Here is a 19,335-nt window from a genome sequence, read left to right as displayed (position 1 = left end):
CATCCTGCAGGGAATATAATTACACAGCTTGAACAGTGTTTCATCTTTGCTATGCTGATGAGTAGAGAGGCATTCCCTTTAAGTTATTAATCTCAGGATACATGAAGAAGGCTTGCAAAGGTTTTTGTGAATCTTCTTCACAAAGAAGAAGTCTTTAAAAAAGACCCCACCTTGTTCCGATCTTCCTTCCCTTCCAAATGAACATCTTATGAGTGCAGGAAGAGCTGGAAGAGTTGATTCCACTGCCTTTGCTTCTGCAACCAACTTCTCCTTCCCACTAATGGAGAAAGAAAGGCCACATTCAGTAAGTCTGTCTTAAGTTCTTAGCAAAAGCACCCTTTGAAGCAGCCTCCATCCTCACCTTCAAAGGAAAATCCACTGTTTACCGTTGAATCAGAGCCCGTTTCAGCCAGGTTTTCCACACATTGACGTTTGCTTCTATTCTGTGGTAAAGAGTGGGTTTTCCCAGCGGAAGCAATGGGGGAAAGGGAAAACTCCTTGGATCTGTGCCTAGAAAGCATGGGACAAGTGGAACACTGCTCTAGGATGAGCCCTAGGTCTTGATGACAGTGAACCATAGTGTGAAGAAAGTACAAAATTGGTTACTGCCTGAGCCCACATGATCCTGTCTCCTCTGCTTGGGATAAGTAGCTATAAGCCTTTCATCCTTAACATTTATGCCAACTATATAGCTGGGAATTTTGACTAGATGATTGGCACAGTTTTAGTGACCCAATGTATAATTTAGCAATGCTTAAATTGCATCTTGCATGTGGTGATCTTGCAATTCAGAGTGCTGGTTTGAACCTATAAGGCCTTAAACGGTTCAGAACGGCAATACCTCAAGAACTGCCTCTCCCCATGTAATCCAACCTGGACTCTGTGTTCATCATCGGAGCTCTTTTTCATGTGCCTCTTCCACATGAGGTCCAGAGGGTGGCAACATGAGAACGGAGTTTTTCGCAGTGGCTCCCTGCTTGTGGAATGCTCTGCTCAGGAAATTACATCTGGCCACCTTCATTATACACCTTTAGGCACCAGGCAAAAATGTTTCTCTATAACCAGGCATTTGACTGAGCAATATTCTACAGCCTTTTAAGTATGCTGGCAAGGGGCAGGGTGCTATTTTGTGCTTCTATCTTGTTAAAATGTTTACAAATGAATTCACTGCATTATTTATTTCATTCCATTTATGAACCACATATTTAAAACAATTACACAGATAAAAATAATTAAAAATAATTTCATAGGTTTTGCCCCCTCAGTTTTTTGAGACCCCAGTTTCTGCTGACATTTGTGTCTGTTATTGTCCATTGATTAGTTGTTAGCTCCTTGGGTAGAATTCACATCCCTGCTTACTTTTTCTTATCAGAAGGAAAGCTTCCCTCTGGCCTGCCTCTCTGATATGCTGAGTTTTGGACTGAGCTGCACTCTGAGCTGCAGCCTTGCATTGTCTTTTCAATTCATCCATATGATCTCTTAAGTCAATCAGAGTCAACCTTCCATTAATTCTTCTTCTGCAGCAAGGTTGGGCAATATTGGGCCCACCAGTTTCTCTCATTTTCACCCAGCATGACCATTGGTCAGAGATGATGGGTGTTGTAGTCAAACAACATATGGAGGGACCTCACTAGTTATCATTGCCCCCTATATTCTACAGTTTATTTATCTCATTTACTAGTTTCTTGCTGTCCAAGTAGCATCATCAATAAAGGTGAAGGTTGATTTACATGAACGCATGCATTGAATATAAGTTTATATTCAATCTATGAACACATGGATTGGATATAAATTTAGCTGGATGGATGGAAATGTTGGTTAACAAGAATTGAGGACAGAACTTCTTTAGCAAAATTTAAAACAGATCATTTATTCTCTAGCTCCAGATAACTGTTTATTATTTATAATGTTCTTCTCTTGCTGTATGTCATTCCAAGTCCAATTGTCCCTTGTTAGCTAAGTGGAAGAGAAAATATCTGTTTAGGCATGAAAACCAGCTTTCTCCAGCAATTCCACTGGGAAATTCCAGGGCTGAAGTAGTGATTATAATCAAAGCCTAGCAATTAATTCTGCTTCTGAAAATCCTTGAAGGCATTCAGCAGAGCTAATATCAAGGACGGGAAAAGAAGTCATAAATATACTGAATACCATTCTGAACTATGGAGAAGTGCTGAAAACAAGCATGGATCTTCCTGTATAGTCTAAGGTACAGAACTATCAGGAGATTAAGCTTGCATGCAAGCCAAGTGGCTTTAATCACAGAAACTCTAGATCACACTGTTATTGAAGAAAACAGGAGAATTTGTGTGTAGAGAGAAGATTTGTACTAGTACTGAAGATGTCAGTCTTGATCATCTTGCTGCTGCTATTTCTTTCTCACATGGTATGCAAGACACACATTGTTAAATGCAATGTCTGTGAGCTACAGTCTCCACTTCACAAATATCATCAGTCTGGAGACCTCATTATTGGAGGTATTGCTTCTCAGGCTCGCTTCACCGCCAGTCCAGTACGTTTTGTTGCAAAACCTCCACCAGCATTGCTTGAAGAACTTCTGTAAGGACTTACTTTCCCTTCCTTTGATTGTTTTTAATCTCCATATATTTTGTCACTGGAATGATCAGTTGCAGAGATGAAGCCTCAGAATACTGCCTCATTGGTTTAGGCTATAGAAAAAGATAATGCAATTAATATAATGTTGTGGGGAGGCTCCTATTTCTCTACAGAGAAGAATGATCAGTCCAAGCTTATTGCTTAAAATCACAAAATAGAACAGCAGAGATGGACAATGTTTAGCAAATATGCTGGGGGGGGGGGAACATACTGAATCATAAAATAAAATTAAAAGCAACAACTGGCAGTTGACACTACAGATGGTGTCATTACTACATCCAGCTCAGGCAATTATTTATGTAGATTTGAATTTCCATCCTCTTGTTTTATATTAAAAGATAGAATAAAGATAAGTGATCAAGCTTCTCCAGTAGTATATTTTACATTGTTCTCTAAAATCTGACTCCTGCCTTGGTTAGTTTCAATAAGAATGTAGCAACCCTTCTCAGGATCTTAATGAAGTAAGAAATTCATTTTTTAAAAATCTGATCAATGATTTTTCAGCCAACCAACATGATCTTTTTTCTAAAACTTTGTGTCAGAGAACAATTGAACATACAATTAGGGAAATATTCAGTGTTGTCTAAAGCACACTGACACAATAATATTTTATATTGTTTATTTGTTAATCTACAGTAGAGGGCATTAATTGGAACCTACAAAGATTAGGTTGTTCCTAAAAACTTATTGATCCTCTGGACTGAGTTGTATATTTTTTAAAAAAATATATTAATGTTTAAAATAAAGATAAAATAATGGCAGCCTCAAGCATAAAGAGAGAGAGAGAAAGAAGAACCAGAGTGGATAATAGGGAGGGGAGGGGAAATGAATATAATACCCTACATTAATTCATATGATGCATATTTTATAGTCAGAGTCTAAGGTATCAAGAAATCACTTTACCCTAACCTTCTGAAATATATCCTCTCCACAAACATAATTGGACCATTGGGGGTCTGAGTTCCATCACTGTTGTCAATTGTAAAGATTTTTTGACCCAAGCAAACCACTCAAAAGCAAATATCTGCCATTAGGGTGATGGAGAGCATCTGTGAATACCAAGGGACCCTTTTTAGCAATAATAGCCACACTCTGTGTCTTTGATGTTGCTGGTGCACATATTTGATCAGCTACCCAATTCCCTTTGAATATTTCTGCCCTCAAGTCTTTTTCTTTGGTGTGTGTGGGGGGGTAAGTTTCCTGAATTGAAGCAATATTCAGATGTTCCCTTTTCAGTAAAGCTTCAATTATTGCTCTTTTAACTGGTGACACAATGTTTTTTAACCCATTGGCATTTGAGACATGAGTCCTTCGACTTTTTACATATTTCATTGATGAATTTGGGGGAGTGCATCACATTACATCACTTTGAAAAACTGCATTGCACAAACGCCTTTGAATAACGAGGACCCTGCAAAACTAAGAGGGTATAAGACTTCTAACAAAACAAAAACAAAAAAAACTGAAGTGCATAGACCCAAGAAATCCCAGAGCAGGGAAACCTCCCTGATGCACCAGAAATGAAATGGGGAGCCAAGGCAGGAGTTTGTTCCCATCTGATACAGAATGCAACTCTCTTTCTAGTGTAGTGCCTAAGAATTACCAGCACATCCTGGCCTTTGCATTTGCAGTGAAGGAGATCAATGAAAACTCTCAGATCTTACCCAATCTCACGTTGGGTTTCCACATCTATGACAGCTATGTCAATGCAAGGAAGACAAATCATGCCACAATGCTGCTTTTATCCACACTGGAGAAATTTGTCCCCAACTATAGATGTTACATCCAGAATGATCTAATTGCAGTCATTGGTGGGCTGGATGCCGAAACCTCCTATCATGTGGCAACTATCTTGGATATATATAAGATTCCACAGGTAGGACACTTGTGAGCGTGTGAGCATGGAATACAGGAACTGAACTTACAGTACCTTGGAGTATACATTTTATGGATTGGAGATAGAAATGACTGCATTGGAGAAGACAGACTCTTTCCCTTACCTTCTCTGTAAATATTAAGAAAAAGAAGCAGTCTTTATGTTTCACTTGTAAATCGCCTCTCCCCCCCCCCTCCTGATAAGCAGCAGTGGTCCACCTGCTGAGAAACTAGTAGTGCAATAACTCCACCCAACCCAGGCAGCAACTTCTCTTTATTTCCTATAATAAAAAGGTTCCTAAACTCTTTTAAGAAATGATATCGAGAGAGAATGAAGCTGAGAAAGGATTGTTGCCTTCAGAGCTGACCTAAGATATTTTGCCACCTGAGGAGAACCAAAACATGACACCCCCACAACCTGAGAAGAAGGTGTGAGTAAAGATCTTCATCAGGAAGTAGAGGGGGAAATGTACATTGAGCACAAGGGTGGAGGAGACCAGCAGCACCTCCTATTCATTGCAATATGTCTAGAGAAATTTCTATTATGGGGAGGAATACAAACACCACAAATAAATGCATACCTACATACTAATCTTGCTATCATCCCTCCTTACCCTAATCTCTTTTTAGCTCCTATATGGCTCTGCTCCAGTAATGAATGATAAAACTCCAGGCCTTTCCTTCTACCAGGTAGCTCCTCAGGAATCTCGTCAGTCTGTGGGGATTCTCTATTTGCTTATACATTTCAAGTGGACATGGATTGGGGTCATTGTTATGGACAGTGACAATGCAGAACGGTTTGTGCAAACTGTGCTTCCATTGTTTTCTCAGCATGGTGTCTGCTTTGCCTTCTTGGAAAAAATGCCCAAATTTACTTTTGCCACCGAAGGTTATGACATGCTGCAACAGGGTACAAAGATACATGAGAAAGTGATGAGCAGTAGAGCCAATGTAGTGCTGGCCTATGGAGAATCTTATTCCATGGCATTTTTCTTATGGCTTCCATATCTCTCAGATCTTGAATATGTGAAAACTAAACCCAGAGGTAAAGTGTGGATAACAACAGCCCAGCTAGAGTTCAGTTCACTGGTGTTCCAAAAGACTTGGGATACAAAAATATTCCATGGTGCTTTGGCTTTTGCAATCCACTCAAATGATGAACCAAGATTTCACCAATTTGTTAAGAACAGAAAGCCCTCCAGCACAATAGAAGATGGTTTTATCAGGGACTTCTGGCAACAGGCTTTTGCCTGTGTATTCCCAAATCCAGATGAGGGTCATGCAGAGGAGGATGTTTGCACTGAGGAAGAGCAGCTGGAGAGCCTTCCTGGATCTTTTTTTGAAAAAAGCATGACTGGCCACAGCTATAGCATCTACAATGCTGTCTATGCTGTGGCCCATGCTTTACATGCCATGTCCTTATCCAGAGACAAATACAGAGCAGTGTTAAATGCTAAAGGACAGAAGCTTCAGAAACAAGAGCTATGGAAGGTAATGCACTTAACTTGAAAGAGAGCATTACATGGGTGTTTCAAGAAGCTTCCATCTGTGGTGAGAACTTTACATCTTAACTCATCATCTGCTCAAAGTTGCACCTTTATTGTTCCTCCCATTAGCAAAAGTGGAAGTCTATATTTCAATTTGCCTTCTCTGTTTTGCATTCATCATCCAGCTCCCCTTTGATGAAGCTTGATTTCCCTATGAAGGTGTGGGTGAGTGTGTAACACACACACACAGCGAGAGAGAGAATTTGAGGGACTGGGTAGGGACATGTTACTCAAAATATTAGATAAGGTCATCCAAGGGTATTGTTTTATTTCCTACCCTTTTTCCACTGCAAAAAAAAAGAAAGAAATACTAAGCCACCTTTTGGGGCAATTGATTACTTTGAATACAGTTTCTAATAACTCTACATGATGATATAACTTCATTCCCAGGAATGTTGATGCTGGGGATGAAGAGGAGATTACTGTTATAATAGACCTATTCCTGATTTTTTTAAAAAGAAAAATAAGTAAGAAAGGTAATCCATACCCAGTCTACTTTATCTAATAGTGCATGTACAGTCCCTTCTACTCAAACATTTGTGCATCCCAACCAATTCTGGAACAGTTTTCTCCTCCACTCATCCCCTAAATGTTGTAGAAAAATGCTTGGTCAAATATGTCTGTCAAGTTAATTGTAATGGCACGCAGTGTTGAAATTTTGATGATGCATGTAGTATCCATGGTTTCTGTACATTTGCCGCAACGTGTGAGCAATTCTTCCATCAATCTTTTCTCACCCCCATACTGTTTCTGCTGTTAGTTGGAGAGAAAATTGTGTTGCAGCCTTGCCTAAACTATTGCCTTTCCCTTTCCAATTTAGTTGCATCGTTTTCTGAAAAATGTCTCATTTAACAGTAGTGCTGGAGACAAGGTTTCTTTCAACCACAACGGGGAATTAATAGCTGGGTTTGATATTATCAACTTGATTGTTTCTTCAAACCAATCCTTTCACAGAGTAAAAGTTGGGAGGATGGGTCCTCAGGGTCCTCCAGAACAAGCATTTTCCATCAGTGAGGATGCCATAACATGGCACAACTGGTTTAACCAGGTAGGATCCAATTGTAGGCACTTTAGAAAGACTTCCAGTTTTTAATGAGTATTTCCTTGGTATTGATACAAAAAAATAATTTCATATAACAGTAAAAGTCCCCTATAAAAATCTTGCTTTTCAAAGGCATGAAGACCTTAGGATCCACATTTTTTTTGCCCTTTGTTGCTTTATTTAGTGAGAAATATTTAAATTAGAATTTGATTACATTATTGCTAATTGAATATAAACCCACACTTGATTTTCTACATTCAGCCAACCTCCTTCCATTCAACTAAACTTGAAGATAAAGATAAAATCTTGTTTAGTTAATGTTTAACTGCAGCTCAGGTATATCTATTTCCTGCATCTGCTGGCAATATCTGCTCGGAAACTAAATCTATGGCACAAAGCTAAAATTTAAATGTGTTGCTCCACCCACTTTTGCCTCTGGCTTCACCCACCACTGGCATGAGACTCTTGATAGGCTGCCCAGAAGTAAATATGGTCCTCAAGCACTCTTTACTTAGTGTCTACTTGAAATATAAAATCATTTGATATAACTGCATTTAGTGTTTTCACTAAAGAAACATAATCACAAAACCACTAGTTAAGTGGTTACAGGAAAACCATATCTAACAAAAAAAATGCATAAAAACATGCATGAGACTTGCTGGTATCAGGTCTCTGAACTGATGCATAATAAAGAAATTCAAAGTTTTACTGAAATGCCTTGTTCCTTAAGAATATTCAGAAATGTCCCAGAAATTTAATGATGCCAAGTTTATTATTCACCAGATAATCACTGATCTCTTTTATTTGTGGATTAGACACAGCCTGTCTCTCTTTGTACGGGGAGTTGCCAACCCGGTTCTAGCCAGAAAATGAAAGAGGGGAAGCCATTTTGCTGTTACGATTGCACCCCATGTCCAGAGGGAAAGATTTCAGAGCACGAAGGTATGAAAATATTATAATGCAGCATGGCTGTTGTTCGGTGGAATATTGGAATAAAACAATGTAATGTGTAGAGGATTACTTTTCATCCGTGTATGACGTGTGATTGAAATGCTGATGGAGGAGGATCTTGGATGAAGCTGATGAATGTAGAAGTTTCTGGGTTGTATAGTAATCCAAAGGAAGCCAAGTATCAGACATTAGGGGACAAATGTAATGCAAGAATGTCAGAATGGGAGGATTCAGAACTGAGGGAGAATGCCAAGACTCAGAACCCCAAAAAGTGCCAGAAATCAGGAACATCACTGTGGAGACAGGATGCCTATTATAGTGCTTTCTGTTTTGATGGAACCAGTAGCCAGCCTGGATGTGTGGGACCAGTTGAGACTCTGAGAATACTCCAGTGACAAATCATGTCAGAGTTAAATGGCTGGGCAGGGTTGACACTTAACACTAAGCCATCATTTGATAAACCATTGTTATTATGAAACTACTTTTTAAAATGAAGATCATGGCTTAGTTTTAGGGGGGGGAGTTCAGTTCCCACTTTTCAAGAAATGAAACCACTTCCTCTCAGCTTATCGACTGGAGGCTGGGATGTTAAAATGGGGCCAGTCGTGTCATTTAGCAGCAATTTCTACCATGTTCATGAGATGAAACCATATTTTTCTTTTCTTCAGACATGCAGGACTGCCATCAATGTGCAGAGAAAGATTATCCAAGCAAGAATCAAGATTTCTGCATACCAAAAACTGTAACCTTTTTGTCTCATGAAGAGCCTTTAGGCATCAGTTTAATATCTCTTGCACTTTTCTTTGCTTTAACCACAGTTTTGGTGGTAGGAACATTTATGAAGCACCATGACACCCCCATTGTCATTGCCAACAACAGGGGTCTCACCTACACTCTCCTCCTCTCCCTCCTGCTCTGCTTCCTTTCTGCATTGTTGTTTATTGGAAAGCCACAGAAAGTGACCTGTCTCCTCAGACAAACTGCTTTTGGCATCATCTTCTCAGTGGCTGTATCATGTGTGCTGTCAAAAACCATCATAGTGGTTCTGGCTTTCATGGCCACCAAGCCAGGATCTAAGATGAGGAAGTGGGTGGGGAAGAGACTAGGCAACTCCATTGTTCTCTTCTGCTCTTTTGTTCAGGCAGTCATTTGTATTGTGTGGTGGGCAACTGCTCCACCATTCCCACATACTGATATGAGTTCATTGACTTATGAAATTGTGTTAGAATGTAATGAGGGCTCAGCTCCAATGTTTTGCTGTGTCCTAAGCTACATGGGTTTTCTGGCTGTTGTGAGCTTCACTGTGGCATTCCTTGCCAGGAAGTTGCCTGATAGTTTCAATGAAGCCAAATTCATCACTTTTAGCATGTTAGTGTTTTGTAGTGTTTGGTTGTCATTTGTTCCAACCTACCTGAGCACCAAGGGAAAATACATGGTAGCTGTGGAGATCTTTTCTATTTTAGCCTCTAGTGCTGGGTTGCTGGGTTTCATCTTTTTCCCTAAATATTATATAATTGTGCTAAAGCCTGAATTAAACAACAGGGAACAGCTGATAAGGAAAAAAAGATAGAAGAATTTGGGCATATATGTCCTCTACTATAATTTATACTTCCATTATTCCATGTGATTGCAAACTTGAAATTTCAAGTAGCTTTCGGTTTCAGAGCAAAACAGAGTGGTTTCTGCATAATCAGGAGACCAAGTAGGGAATTTGTAAATTAAAAAATTAAAGCTATTATTTTAAAAGACAAAATATTTGACAAACACTTTTTAGCTTCTAGGGTTAAGGGCATGTCATGGAAGGCATAGAGGACAAGCAATTCAGTAAAACAGACAACAACTTTATTGTCATTCGTAGATAAGACTAGAACAGGCTTCCTCAACCTCGGCCCTCCAGATGCTTTGAGACTACAATTCCCATCATCCCTGATCACTGGTCCTGCTAGCAAGGGATCATGGGAGTTGTAGTCCCAAAACACCTGGAAGGCTGAGATTGAGGAAGCCTGGACTAGAACATCAGCAGAAATTAAATCCAGTGTTGTCTAGTGACTTCACTGCATGATGACATTATCAATGCAGAAAGTAAGTATAAGAAAATTAAGTACTTAAAGTTAAGGGCCTTGCTGAATCAGGGGAAAGGTCCATTTAGTGCACCTTTTTGTTTTCACAGTGGCCAACCTAAGGTTTTCACAGTGGCCAACCTTTATGTACAAAATATCCATTTAATAGGGCTCTCCCAGTTTATTTCGGGCCCCAAACATCAAGCAGGCCACATGCTGGATTTGATCTTTGGCGCAGGTATAGATGTGATCATGTCTCATTCAATGAAGGTGCCATGGTCTGATCACTACGCTCTGAAAGCCAGGATTGACTTTCCACCCCCACCCTGCTTAAGTGGCGATCCGATTTGGGATTGCCCACAGAGGCTGATGGACCCTGATAGATTCTGTCAAGCCTTGTGGGAGTTCCCCCCCCCCCCGGCGACTCATTGACTGAGCTTGTTGAGGGCTGGAATATCCGGCTCCTGGCGGCCATCGATGAGATCACACCTAAGCGCCCTCTGCGACCCCACAGAAACTGGCCACCCTGGTTTACCAAAAAGCTCCAAAAAATGAAGTGAGACCTCAGACTGCTAGAGCGAGTATGACAGGGTGCCTGTGACAGAGCTTCAAGAACATCTTATAGGGTCTTTGTGAAAACCTACGAGATGGCAGTGAAGGCCACTAAGAAGTCTTACTTCTCAGCCTCCATTGCATCCGCTAGCTCTCACCCGTCGCAATTATTTAGTATAATTAGGTCTTTAACATCCATGGAGGGACAGCCAAATTTAAATAACAATTTAACACACAGCTGTGAGGCATTTGCGAGCTTTCTTGCGGAGAAGGTCCTGTTGCTCTGCCGTGACTTCCCTGCCAATTTGGATACAATAACGGAACTGGAGGCCCCTCTACTGTCCTCGGGTCCAGTATTGGACCACTTTGACTGGATAGCCCCAGCCAATGTGGACAGACTCCTCCAAGCTGGAAAGCCCACCACCTGTCCTCTTGACCCGTGCCCGTCCTGGCTGATTAGAGCGTGTCCAGACAAGGTGCGTGCCCCCCTAGGGGATATCATCAATTTGTCCCTTGGCACCGGGAAATTCCCAGGGGAATTGAAGGAGGCAGTGGTGCACCCACTCTTAAAGAAAACATCATTAGATCCTTTAGATCTATCCAATTACCGCCCGGTATCGAATCTTCCGTTCCTGGGTAAGGTGATTGAAAGAGCGGTTGCTGAACAGCTGGTGGGTTTCTGGATGAAACATCAGCTCTGGATCCATTTCAATCTGGCTTCTGCTCTGGTCATGGGACCGAGACGGCTCTGGTCATCCTAACAGATGATCTCCGTAGGGAGCTGGATCGAGGCGGGTCGCGGCTGCTGATTCTTTTAGACCTGTCAGCAGCCTTTGACATGGTCGATCACGAACTCCTGGACCACCGCCTTGCTGATGTGGGGATCCAGGGCACAGTCCTTCAATGGCTGCGCTCATTTCTCTCTGGTTGGGGACAGAGGGTGGCACTTGGGGGGTAACTGTTGTCGCACCACTCCTTGGTGTGTGGAGTGCCGCAGGGTGCGATACTCTCCCCAATGCTTTTCAATATCTATGTGCCCCCTCGCCCAGCTTGTCCGGAGTTTTGGATAGGGCTGCCATCAGTATGCTGATGACACCCAACTCTATCTGTTGATGGATGGCCATCCTGACTCAGCCCCAGACACACTGATCAGATGTTTGGAAGCTGTGGCTGGATGGTTACGTGAGAGCTGGTTGAAGTTAAATCCTTCAAAAATAGAGGTCCTTTGGCTGGGTCGGGACAATATGGGATGGGGGGCAACTCCCATCTCTTGCAGGGGCACAATTAGTGCCAGCACCATCCGTTAAGAGTTTGGGTGTAATCTTCGGCACTTCCTTTTCCATGGAGGCACAGATTGCAGCTACAACAAAGGCGGCATTTTTTCATCTCTGTTAAGCTAAGCAGTTGGCTCCTTACCTCTCTCGCCCTGACCTAGCCACTGTGATCCACGCAACGGTCACATCCAGACTGGATTATTGTAACTCGCTCTACTTGGGGCTGCCCTTGAGACTGATCCAGAAACTCCAGCGGGTGCAGAATGCCGTGGTGAGACTCCTTACAGGGTCCTCACTGCGGGATCATATTCACCCAGTGCTATACCAGCTGCACTGGCTCCCGGTGGAGTACAGGATCAGGTTTAGGGTGCTGGTTTTAACCTTTAAAGCCCTTTAATGGCCTAGGACCCTCGTATGTACAGGACCGCCTCTCCTGGTATGTCCCACTGAGGACCGTACGGTCTTCAAACAAAAACACCTTGGAGGTCCCAGGCCACAGAGAGGTTAGGCTGGCCTCAACCAGAGCCAGGGCTTTTTTGGCTGTGGCTCCGATCTGTGGAATGCTCTGTCACAAGAGACTAGGGCCTTGACATCTTTCCACAGGGCCTGCAAGACAGAGCTGTTCCACCAGGCCTTTGGCCAAGGCACAGCCTGATCCCCTCCTTTGGTAATTCTTCACAAAACTCTAGCCTAGTGGTTGCCATCAATTTGATTTGAACTGATTTTATAATGAATTGATTTTAGATTGCTGTATTATTTTACTCTTGTTAGCCACTCTGAGCTCGGCTTTGGCTGGTGAGGGCAGCATATAAATAAATTATTATTATTATTATTATTATTATTATTATTATTATTATTATTATTATTAAATAGAGGTTTTAAAAGCTTTTAAGGAAATGGGCAGGAGCAAAAATGGATCGGGTTGAGGAATTCTGATTGTGGCAGGAAGTACAATATACCCTGAGTATAAAAATTAAAGAAACACAGCTATCTGAATTTATACTGATAACAAGTGGGACTGAAAGAACCGTTTCCTTGTAGGGTGCATGGATTGTGATTTGAGCAGTCTATGGCAACTTTTCATTCTACTGATTGTCAAGGACATTTTGTTGAGCCTTATTATCGAACATGCTAATTTCATCTGTAATTATTCCTATGGTGCTTTTTTTTTTTTTTTTTTTTTTGCTGCGGGTCTCTTATATTGACTAAGGCATTGAGCATGTATCCAGCATCAGGTAGCTCCCTTGTTACTTGATAGGAACCTGGTGGCATCAAACCTGCATTGGGGAGTCACCTCCAACACAGATTGGATGCCACAACCCCACACAGGCCACCACTGGGAGAGGTGTACTGGCCCATCGGTCCCCCAGTGGACTCCCAGAGCCACTGCTCCTGGACCCCTCTGACAGGGTAGCCCTGTGACTAAGAATCCAGCCCAATGCCATATCTTCCAAAGTTGTGATGGTTGCTATGATGAAAACGAAAACCTGTACATGTATATGGATTGTGATTAGAGCAGCCTAGGGCAACTTTTCATTCTACAGATTACCATTGTCAAGAACAAATGGTGAGATGACCAGCCTTATTATCAAACATGTTAATTTTGTCTGTAGTTGTAGAATACAGCAATGCCTGGTGTGGCCCCCCCCCCATGGATCTCTATATGTGTGGGAAAGAACATTTCATTCCAGATGTTGCAAACATGTTTCTTCACCAATTTCCACAAGAAATACCCAGATTTGAACAGGTGATTACCTTCGTCTATAATTATCAAAACCAGTTAATTATACTGGATTGTCCAACCTCTTGTGGAATTTCAGTAGCCACAAGCAAAACTAATAGGAGAGGCTGTGAAGGATGTTATAAAGAAACCCAGCACTGTTTAGAGCAAGAGAGGGGAACTGGGAGAATCTGTGTGTAGATTTAAAATCTGCCCTTTTACTTATGATGGTTGTTTTAGTGGCCCTGCTGCTGGTGCTGTTTCCTCACATGGCATTAATAGCTCACATTGTTAAATGCAGGGATTGGTACCTACACCGTCCACTTCACATGTATCATCAGTCAGGAAATTTCATCATTGGACACATTGCTTCTTATGGTGGTTTCATTTCCAGTTCAGCACGATTCACTGAAGAACCCCCACCAGCATTGCCTGAAGAGTTTGCGTAAGAACTTGATCTATTTCATTTATTTTGTTGTTAACAAATTGTACATACATAAATAATAAAACATGACAAGACTAACAAAAAAATGGAACACTAAACATATTATTTTAGAGTACATAATAATGAGATGATTACAGTAAACCAGTAAAACGAGTTCCTTAGTAAATCAGCTTTGAAAACACAAAAATTATAGGGGTGGGCTAATGAGTAATGCCATATTGCAACATATATATTATAGATATATCTCATCTGTATGTACCTTTGTTCCAGCAAAGAGATTTACTGTTCTAGTTGCATCTTTTGTATCCTGTATAAAGTAAAGCATATGCTTTATTCAACTTTCTGGATGTATCATTGTCTGTTTAGTACCCATTTTGAGGAAGTCCTGGTTAGTAAAGCTTTAAATCATATTTATGGCTCTGGACAATTTTTATTTGAAAAGGATTCAGTTTTTATGTATCCAATATTAATATCTGCAATAGATCAGTGAGACCTTTCCTTGTCCTGCTCACTAAGAGTCTCTTTAAACTGAAGTTGCTGGGGTAGAATCCAGAAATATCTGGAAACAAAGGATATACCCCATGCCAGTCAAGTATCCCTATTTTCTGAGACATTCAGTGAATTACAGAAGCAATCCCGAATTCTGATTTCATCAGAGAATATCCTGTTTTCCCTCCACCGATAATGGGAGAGAGATGAGCCGGCGCTTGCCACTTGCACTTGCACTTAGCAGAGGGACCTTCATGAAATGGAACTTTTGTGTGTAGTCAAAACAAAAAAATTCCTTCCAGTAGCACCTTAAAGACCAACTAAGTTAGTTCTTGCTATGAGCTTTCGTGTGCATGCACACTTCTTCAGATACTTCTTCAGGTATCTGTCCAAGCCATTGCTGCTGTCATGGCGGTGTGATGTGCAGGAGGGGGGAAAGAATGAAGAGGGAAGAGAGCAAGCAGCTTCCAGGTAGGGGCTGTGACAGGAGAGGCAGCCAGCTGATTCGCACATCTTTTGGTGCCATTCTCCTGCGTGAGCCAGCCAACGAGCCAGCTAACATGCATCCTGATTTTCTGCTGGAAAAGGTTGGAGGGTATGTGTGCCCAGTTTAGCCTCCCCCAAAATCCACAACTGATTTTTTAAGGGTAGTGCTCATTGGCAATTTGGGGAAATGAACTACATCTCAGTGCTACCATCAGCCAAAGAATTTTCATGGATCCAAATTCATAATTCTGGCAGCCCTTTCTCTGTAAAAGTCATGTAACCTGAATTTTGACTTTTTGGAAACATCATTCTCCTCATATCAGAGGAGATTTATGATTTCCATTATTCAGATGTAACCTATTTTTTTTATGTCACCTGATATACAAAGCAATAATCCTTCAGTTTACAAATGTTGTCACCACCACCATCACTTTCTTGTGTTCCTAACGCATGATATTAAAAAGATTATTTCTTTTTGATTTTCATTTTGTTCTCCAGCTTATTTTCAGTGAAAGCATCTTCACAAAATGCTTGATGTGTTTCATGGTTGGTGCTTCTCGTTTCCATTATCTTTGTATAGGCCACCTTAAACTAAAGACTGCCTTCAAAATATTTTAATAATAATGAGATACAGATGCAGAAAGTAAAGTAAATCCCATAGTGTTCTTTGGGTTTGCTTAAAGGTAATTCTGCACAGAATCTCAATCTTAAAATGTTATACCAATGCTTATGGGATTGAGCACCAATGGATTCAAAGGGATTGCTTTGGAATTACCTTTTGGGTTGTGCAACAGGTGTAGAACACTCTTCTGATAAAGTACACTATTCTTATTCTAGAGTGGTGCCCAAGAGTTACCAGCTCATCCTAGCCTTGACATTTGCAGTAAAGGAAATCAATGAAAACCCTCAGCTATTACCAAATATCACCTTGGGCTTCAACATCTATGACAGCTATGCTGATGCAAGGAAAACATATCATGCCACAATGCTACTTTTATTCACACTGGAGAAATTTTTACCCAACTATATATGTCGCATCCAAAATAATCTGGCAGCTGTCATTGGTGGTCTGGATGCACAAATCTCCCTTCATGTGGCAACTATCTTGGATATTTATAAGATTCCACAGGTAGGACATCTGTGCCTGGTTTTCTGTGGGGGATATTAAAAATTCATCCTATTTTCATTCTTTGTTGCAGATTGTATTTTATAGTTTAGAGACAGAAATACATACATTGGGAGTAATCAGATCAACCATTATCTTTCTTTGCTTCTTTTGCAAAGCACACTGAGACTAAGAAAATATATATTCATAGTTCATTTGCAAATGAGAAAAACCACATGACATTCATAAAGTTTAACTGCAAATCAGTACTACATTTACATGGGTAGTCAAAGATCTGGAAACAGAAAGCATGTCTTTCATTATTGCAGGCCATGTTCAAATGGACATCTTATTCATTGTTTCCAATGTGCCAAGTTGTTAATTCTTTGTCTATATTGCTGACATCCAATAATAATGAATGGGGTATCATGTGAGCCAATTGTTCGTGCCAACCATGGACTGACCATTTTGAAGACTGGGAAGCAGACCCATTCATAAAGTGGAGGTTAATTTTCACCGAAGTAACACCAAAATAGTTCAAAACATAATTAAGGGCTCATCTACACTTATCGTTGTTCCATATTTCTATGCACAGGTCTGGGCTTTCTAGGTCTGTGTCTGAGAGCTTGTTTCCCCATAAAAACCTGCTCTTGGGAACTGGGAATCCATGGAATCCATGGAAAAAGCACTTTGCTCTTGGCTCTGATTCAGCTGTAAATATTGAGTTTTTCTTGAGCAAGTGGGCGGGGGGTGGGGAGTGCTTGGACACAGACCGGGAAAGTGTGGACCTCTGCCTAGAAAGTGTGGGGCAAAAGTTAAATATGGATAAGTTCTACCTGTTTGAGGAGAAAACCTTATCCTGAAGATATCCAGCAAGGCAGTGGAGGTTGAGCACCAGAGTTTTCCTTCTCCTAGATGAGCTACCTCCCCAGGTTGATGGGTTACATCTGCCTCTCACTTCCCTCTACACCATGTGAGGAAACCACCTTCTCAACTGTTGGACCCACTATTGGTCTTGTCCATTCAATGCACCAGAGCCTGTTGTTACATTTAAGACCAACAATAATAAATTATTTTAATATATTAGTAGCAGGAGACTATCTTGGGAAGCAGGCAGATGCTTGGATGACTAGAGAGTCAAAGGTGTGCTAAAGTAGGATAAGGAAATTGTAGAGAAACTGAATGAATTCTTTGCAACTGTCTTCAACAGAGGAAGATATAGGGCAGATCCTCAATAATCAAATCACTGATGAGAGAGGCCTTACTCAGAACTAGCATGGCATTCAGCAACAGCAGCCTTAGACTCTAGGGCTGGCTGTTAGGACAACCACAATTCCCTAGGTTGAAGTTGGGGCTGGCACTAACTGCTTGTGCCCAACCTGTCCCACACCCCACACCACAAATCCCGCTGCATAGAACCACTTACGGTTATAATTATCTTTCCTAACCATTTCTATTTAGCTAATATATGGCCCCGCTCCAGTGATGAATGATAAAACTCCACGGATTCCTTTCTATCAGATGGCACCCCTGGAAGGCCACCAGTTTGCAGGAATTCTCTCTTTACTTCTGTATTTCAGGTGGACATGGATTGGGATCACTGTGATGGATAATGACAATGGAGAAAGTTTTGTACAAAATGTGCTCCCACTCTTCTCCCAGAGTGGCATCTGTTTTGCCTTTATAGAAAGAGTCCCCAAACATAGTTTTCTCATTGATGGTCTTGCCATGATGGAACAGGGGGCAGACATACATGATAAAGTGATGAGCAGCAACGCCAATGTAGTGGTAGTCTATGGAGAAGCTTATTCCTTTGTATTTTTTAGATGGTTTCCATATCTATCAAAATTAGAGCAAATGTCAAATAATGTAAAAAGTAAAGTATGGATAACCACAGCTCAAATGGAGTTCATTTCATTGGCCTTTCAGCGCAATTGGGATGCAACTATATTCAATGGTGCTATAGCCTTCAGAATTCATTCCAATAATCTACCAGGATTTCATCAATACATTGAGGGCAGAAACCCTTTCAATGCAGAAGATGATGATTTCATCTGGGATTTCTGGCAACATGCCTTTGGCTGTGTATTTCCCCATCGCATTCTGGATGAAGTGGTGGGGGATATCTGCACAGGAATGGAGAAGGTAGAGAACCTTCCTGCATCTCTCTTTGAAATGACAGTGCAAGGTCAAAGCTACAGCATCTACAATGCTGTCTTTGCCTTGGCCCATGCTTTACATGCCATGTCCTTAGCAAGACTCAAACATTCACAAATGATGAATAGAAGAAGGCAAAAGCTTTGGAAGCAACAATTTTGGCAGGTAAAGGAGTAAACCAACTCAAGTGGGTGTTACATTCTTTCCAACTCTTCCTCTACAGACATTTTCCTCTTCCTTCTTTTCCAGGCAACCAGAAAGTAGAGATAAGCCCTATTCAGTCAGGCATTCTGATGTCCTCTTTGAGGTCTGTGAAATCAATGTATGAATTATTTACAGAGGGATAATCATATCATTCTGTTGCAGCATGTAATGATAGTATTGCTGATTTATGTAGTAACATTTCATGAAATATTTTTGATGAGTACATCAAAGGATGAGTACATATCCCCTCCATTTTATTATTTGAAATTGAAATTATTTGAAATTGCCCACAGCATTATTCTACTGGTAGCATTAGAATGGGGATGGCAAATCTTTTTTTCTGTTTGAAGACTTCATTTCCTCATGGCTAAATATCCTAGAATTTCATTCCAGCAGTAGCTAGGGCAAAAATTACGGTGGGCATGGTTGGAGCTAGTAGTGGACTGCACCACCTCACAAACACACATTCACATACAGTATACACATGCACTGACCATATAGATATGCATGCGGACATTTATTCACACATTTTTCTACACCAATTGATTCTCTTTCCCTGTCTCACTCAAAAACATACACCCACTAATATATTAACTCATTCATTGTCTCCCCTTCCCCATTAGGCTTTAGTTTGTAAATATAAAATTTACAGCATGTTATGGTTTAAGGAGAAATTATATGAAAATGATACCGTGGTACCTCGGGTTAAGTACTTAATTCGTTCCAGAGGTCCGTTCTTAACATGAAACTGTTCTTAACCTAATGGGGCTTTAGCTAATGGGGCCTCCCGCTGCCGCCGTGCGTCCGGAGCACAA

At 41.1% G+C, this 19,335-nt stretch overlaps 1 protein-coding gene across 1 annotated transcript in view; it reads left to right on the top strand.

The window, feature by feature from the left end:
• Positions 1 to 2,380: 2,380 nt before the first annotated feature.
• The window catches only part of LOC310830461 (vomeronasal type-2 receptor 26-like), a gene marked incomplete at both ends in the record, with an annotated part of 44,056 nt that continues 27,101 nt past the window's right edge, over positions 2,381 to 19,335 (top strand). The window contains 3 exons of the mRNA XM_083710239.1: positions 2,381 to 2,556; positions 4,198 to 4,489; positions 5,119 to 5,704. Coding sequence (XP_083566365.1) covers positions 2,381 to 2,556; positions 4,198 to 4,489; positions 5,119 to 5,704 — 1,054 coding nt within the window. The remainder of the gene's footprint in view (positions 2,557 to 4,197; positions 4,490 to 5,118; positions 5,705 to 19,335) is intronic.

This window comes from Podarcis gaigeae (assembly GCF_964106915.1).
Source record: "Podarcis gaigeae genome assembly, chromosome: 13".
NCBI lineage: Eukaryota > Metazoa > Chordata > Lepidosauria > Squamata > Lacertidae > Podarcis > Podarcis gaigeae.
Note: the sequence above shows the minus strand (reverse complement) of the source record. Positions and strands in the feature narration are given on the sequence as shown.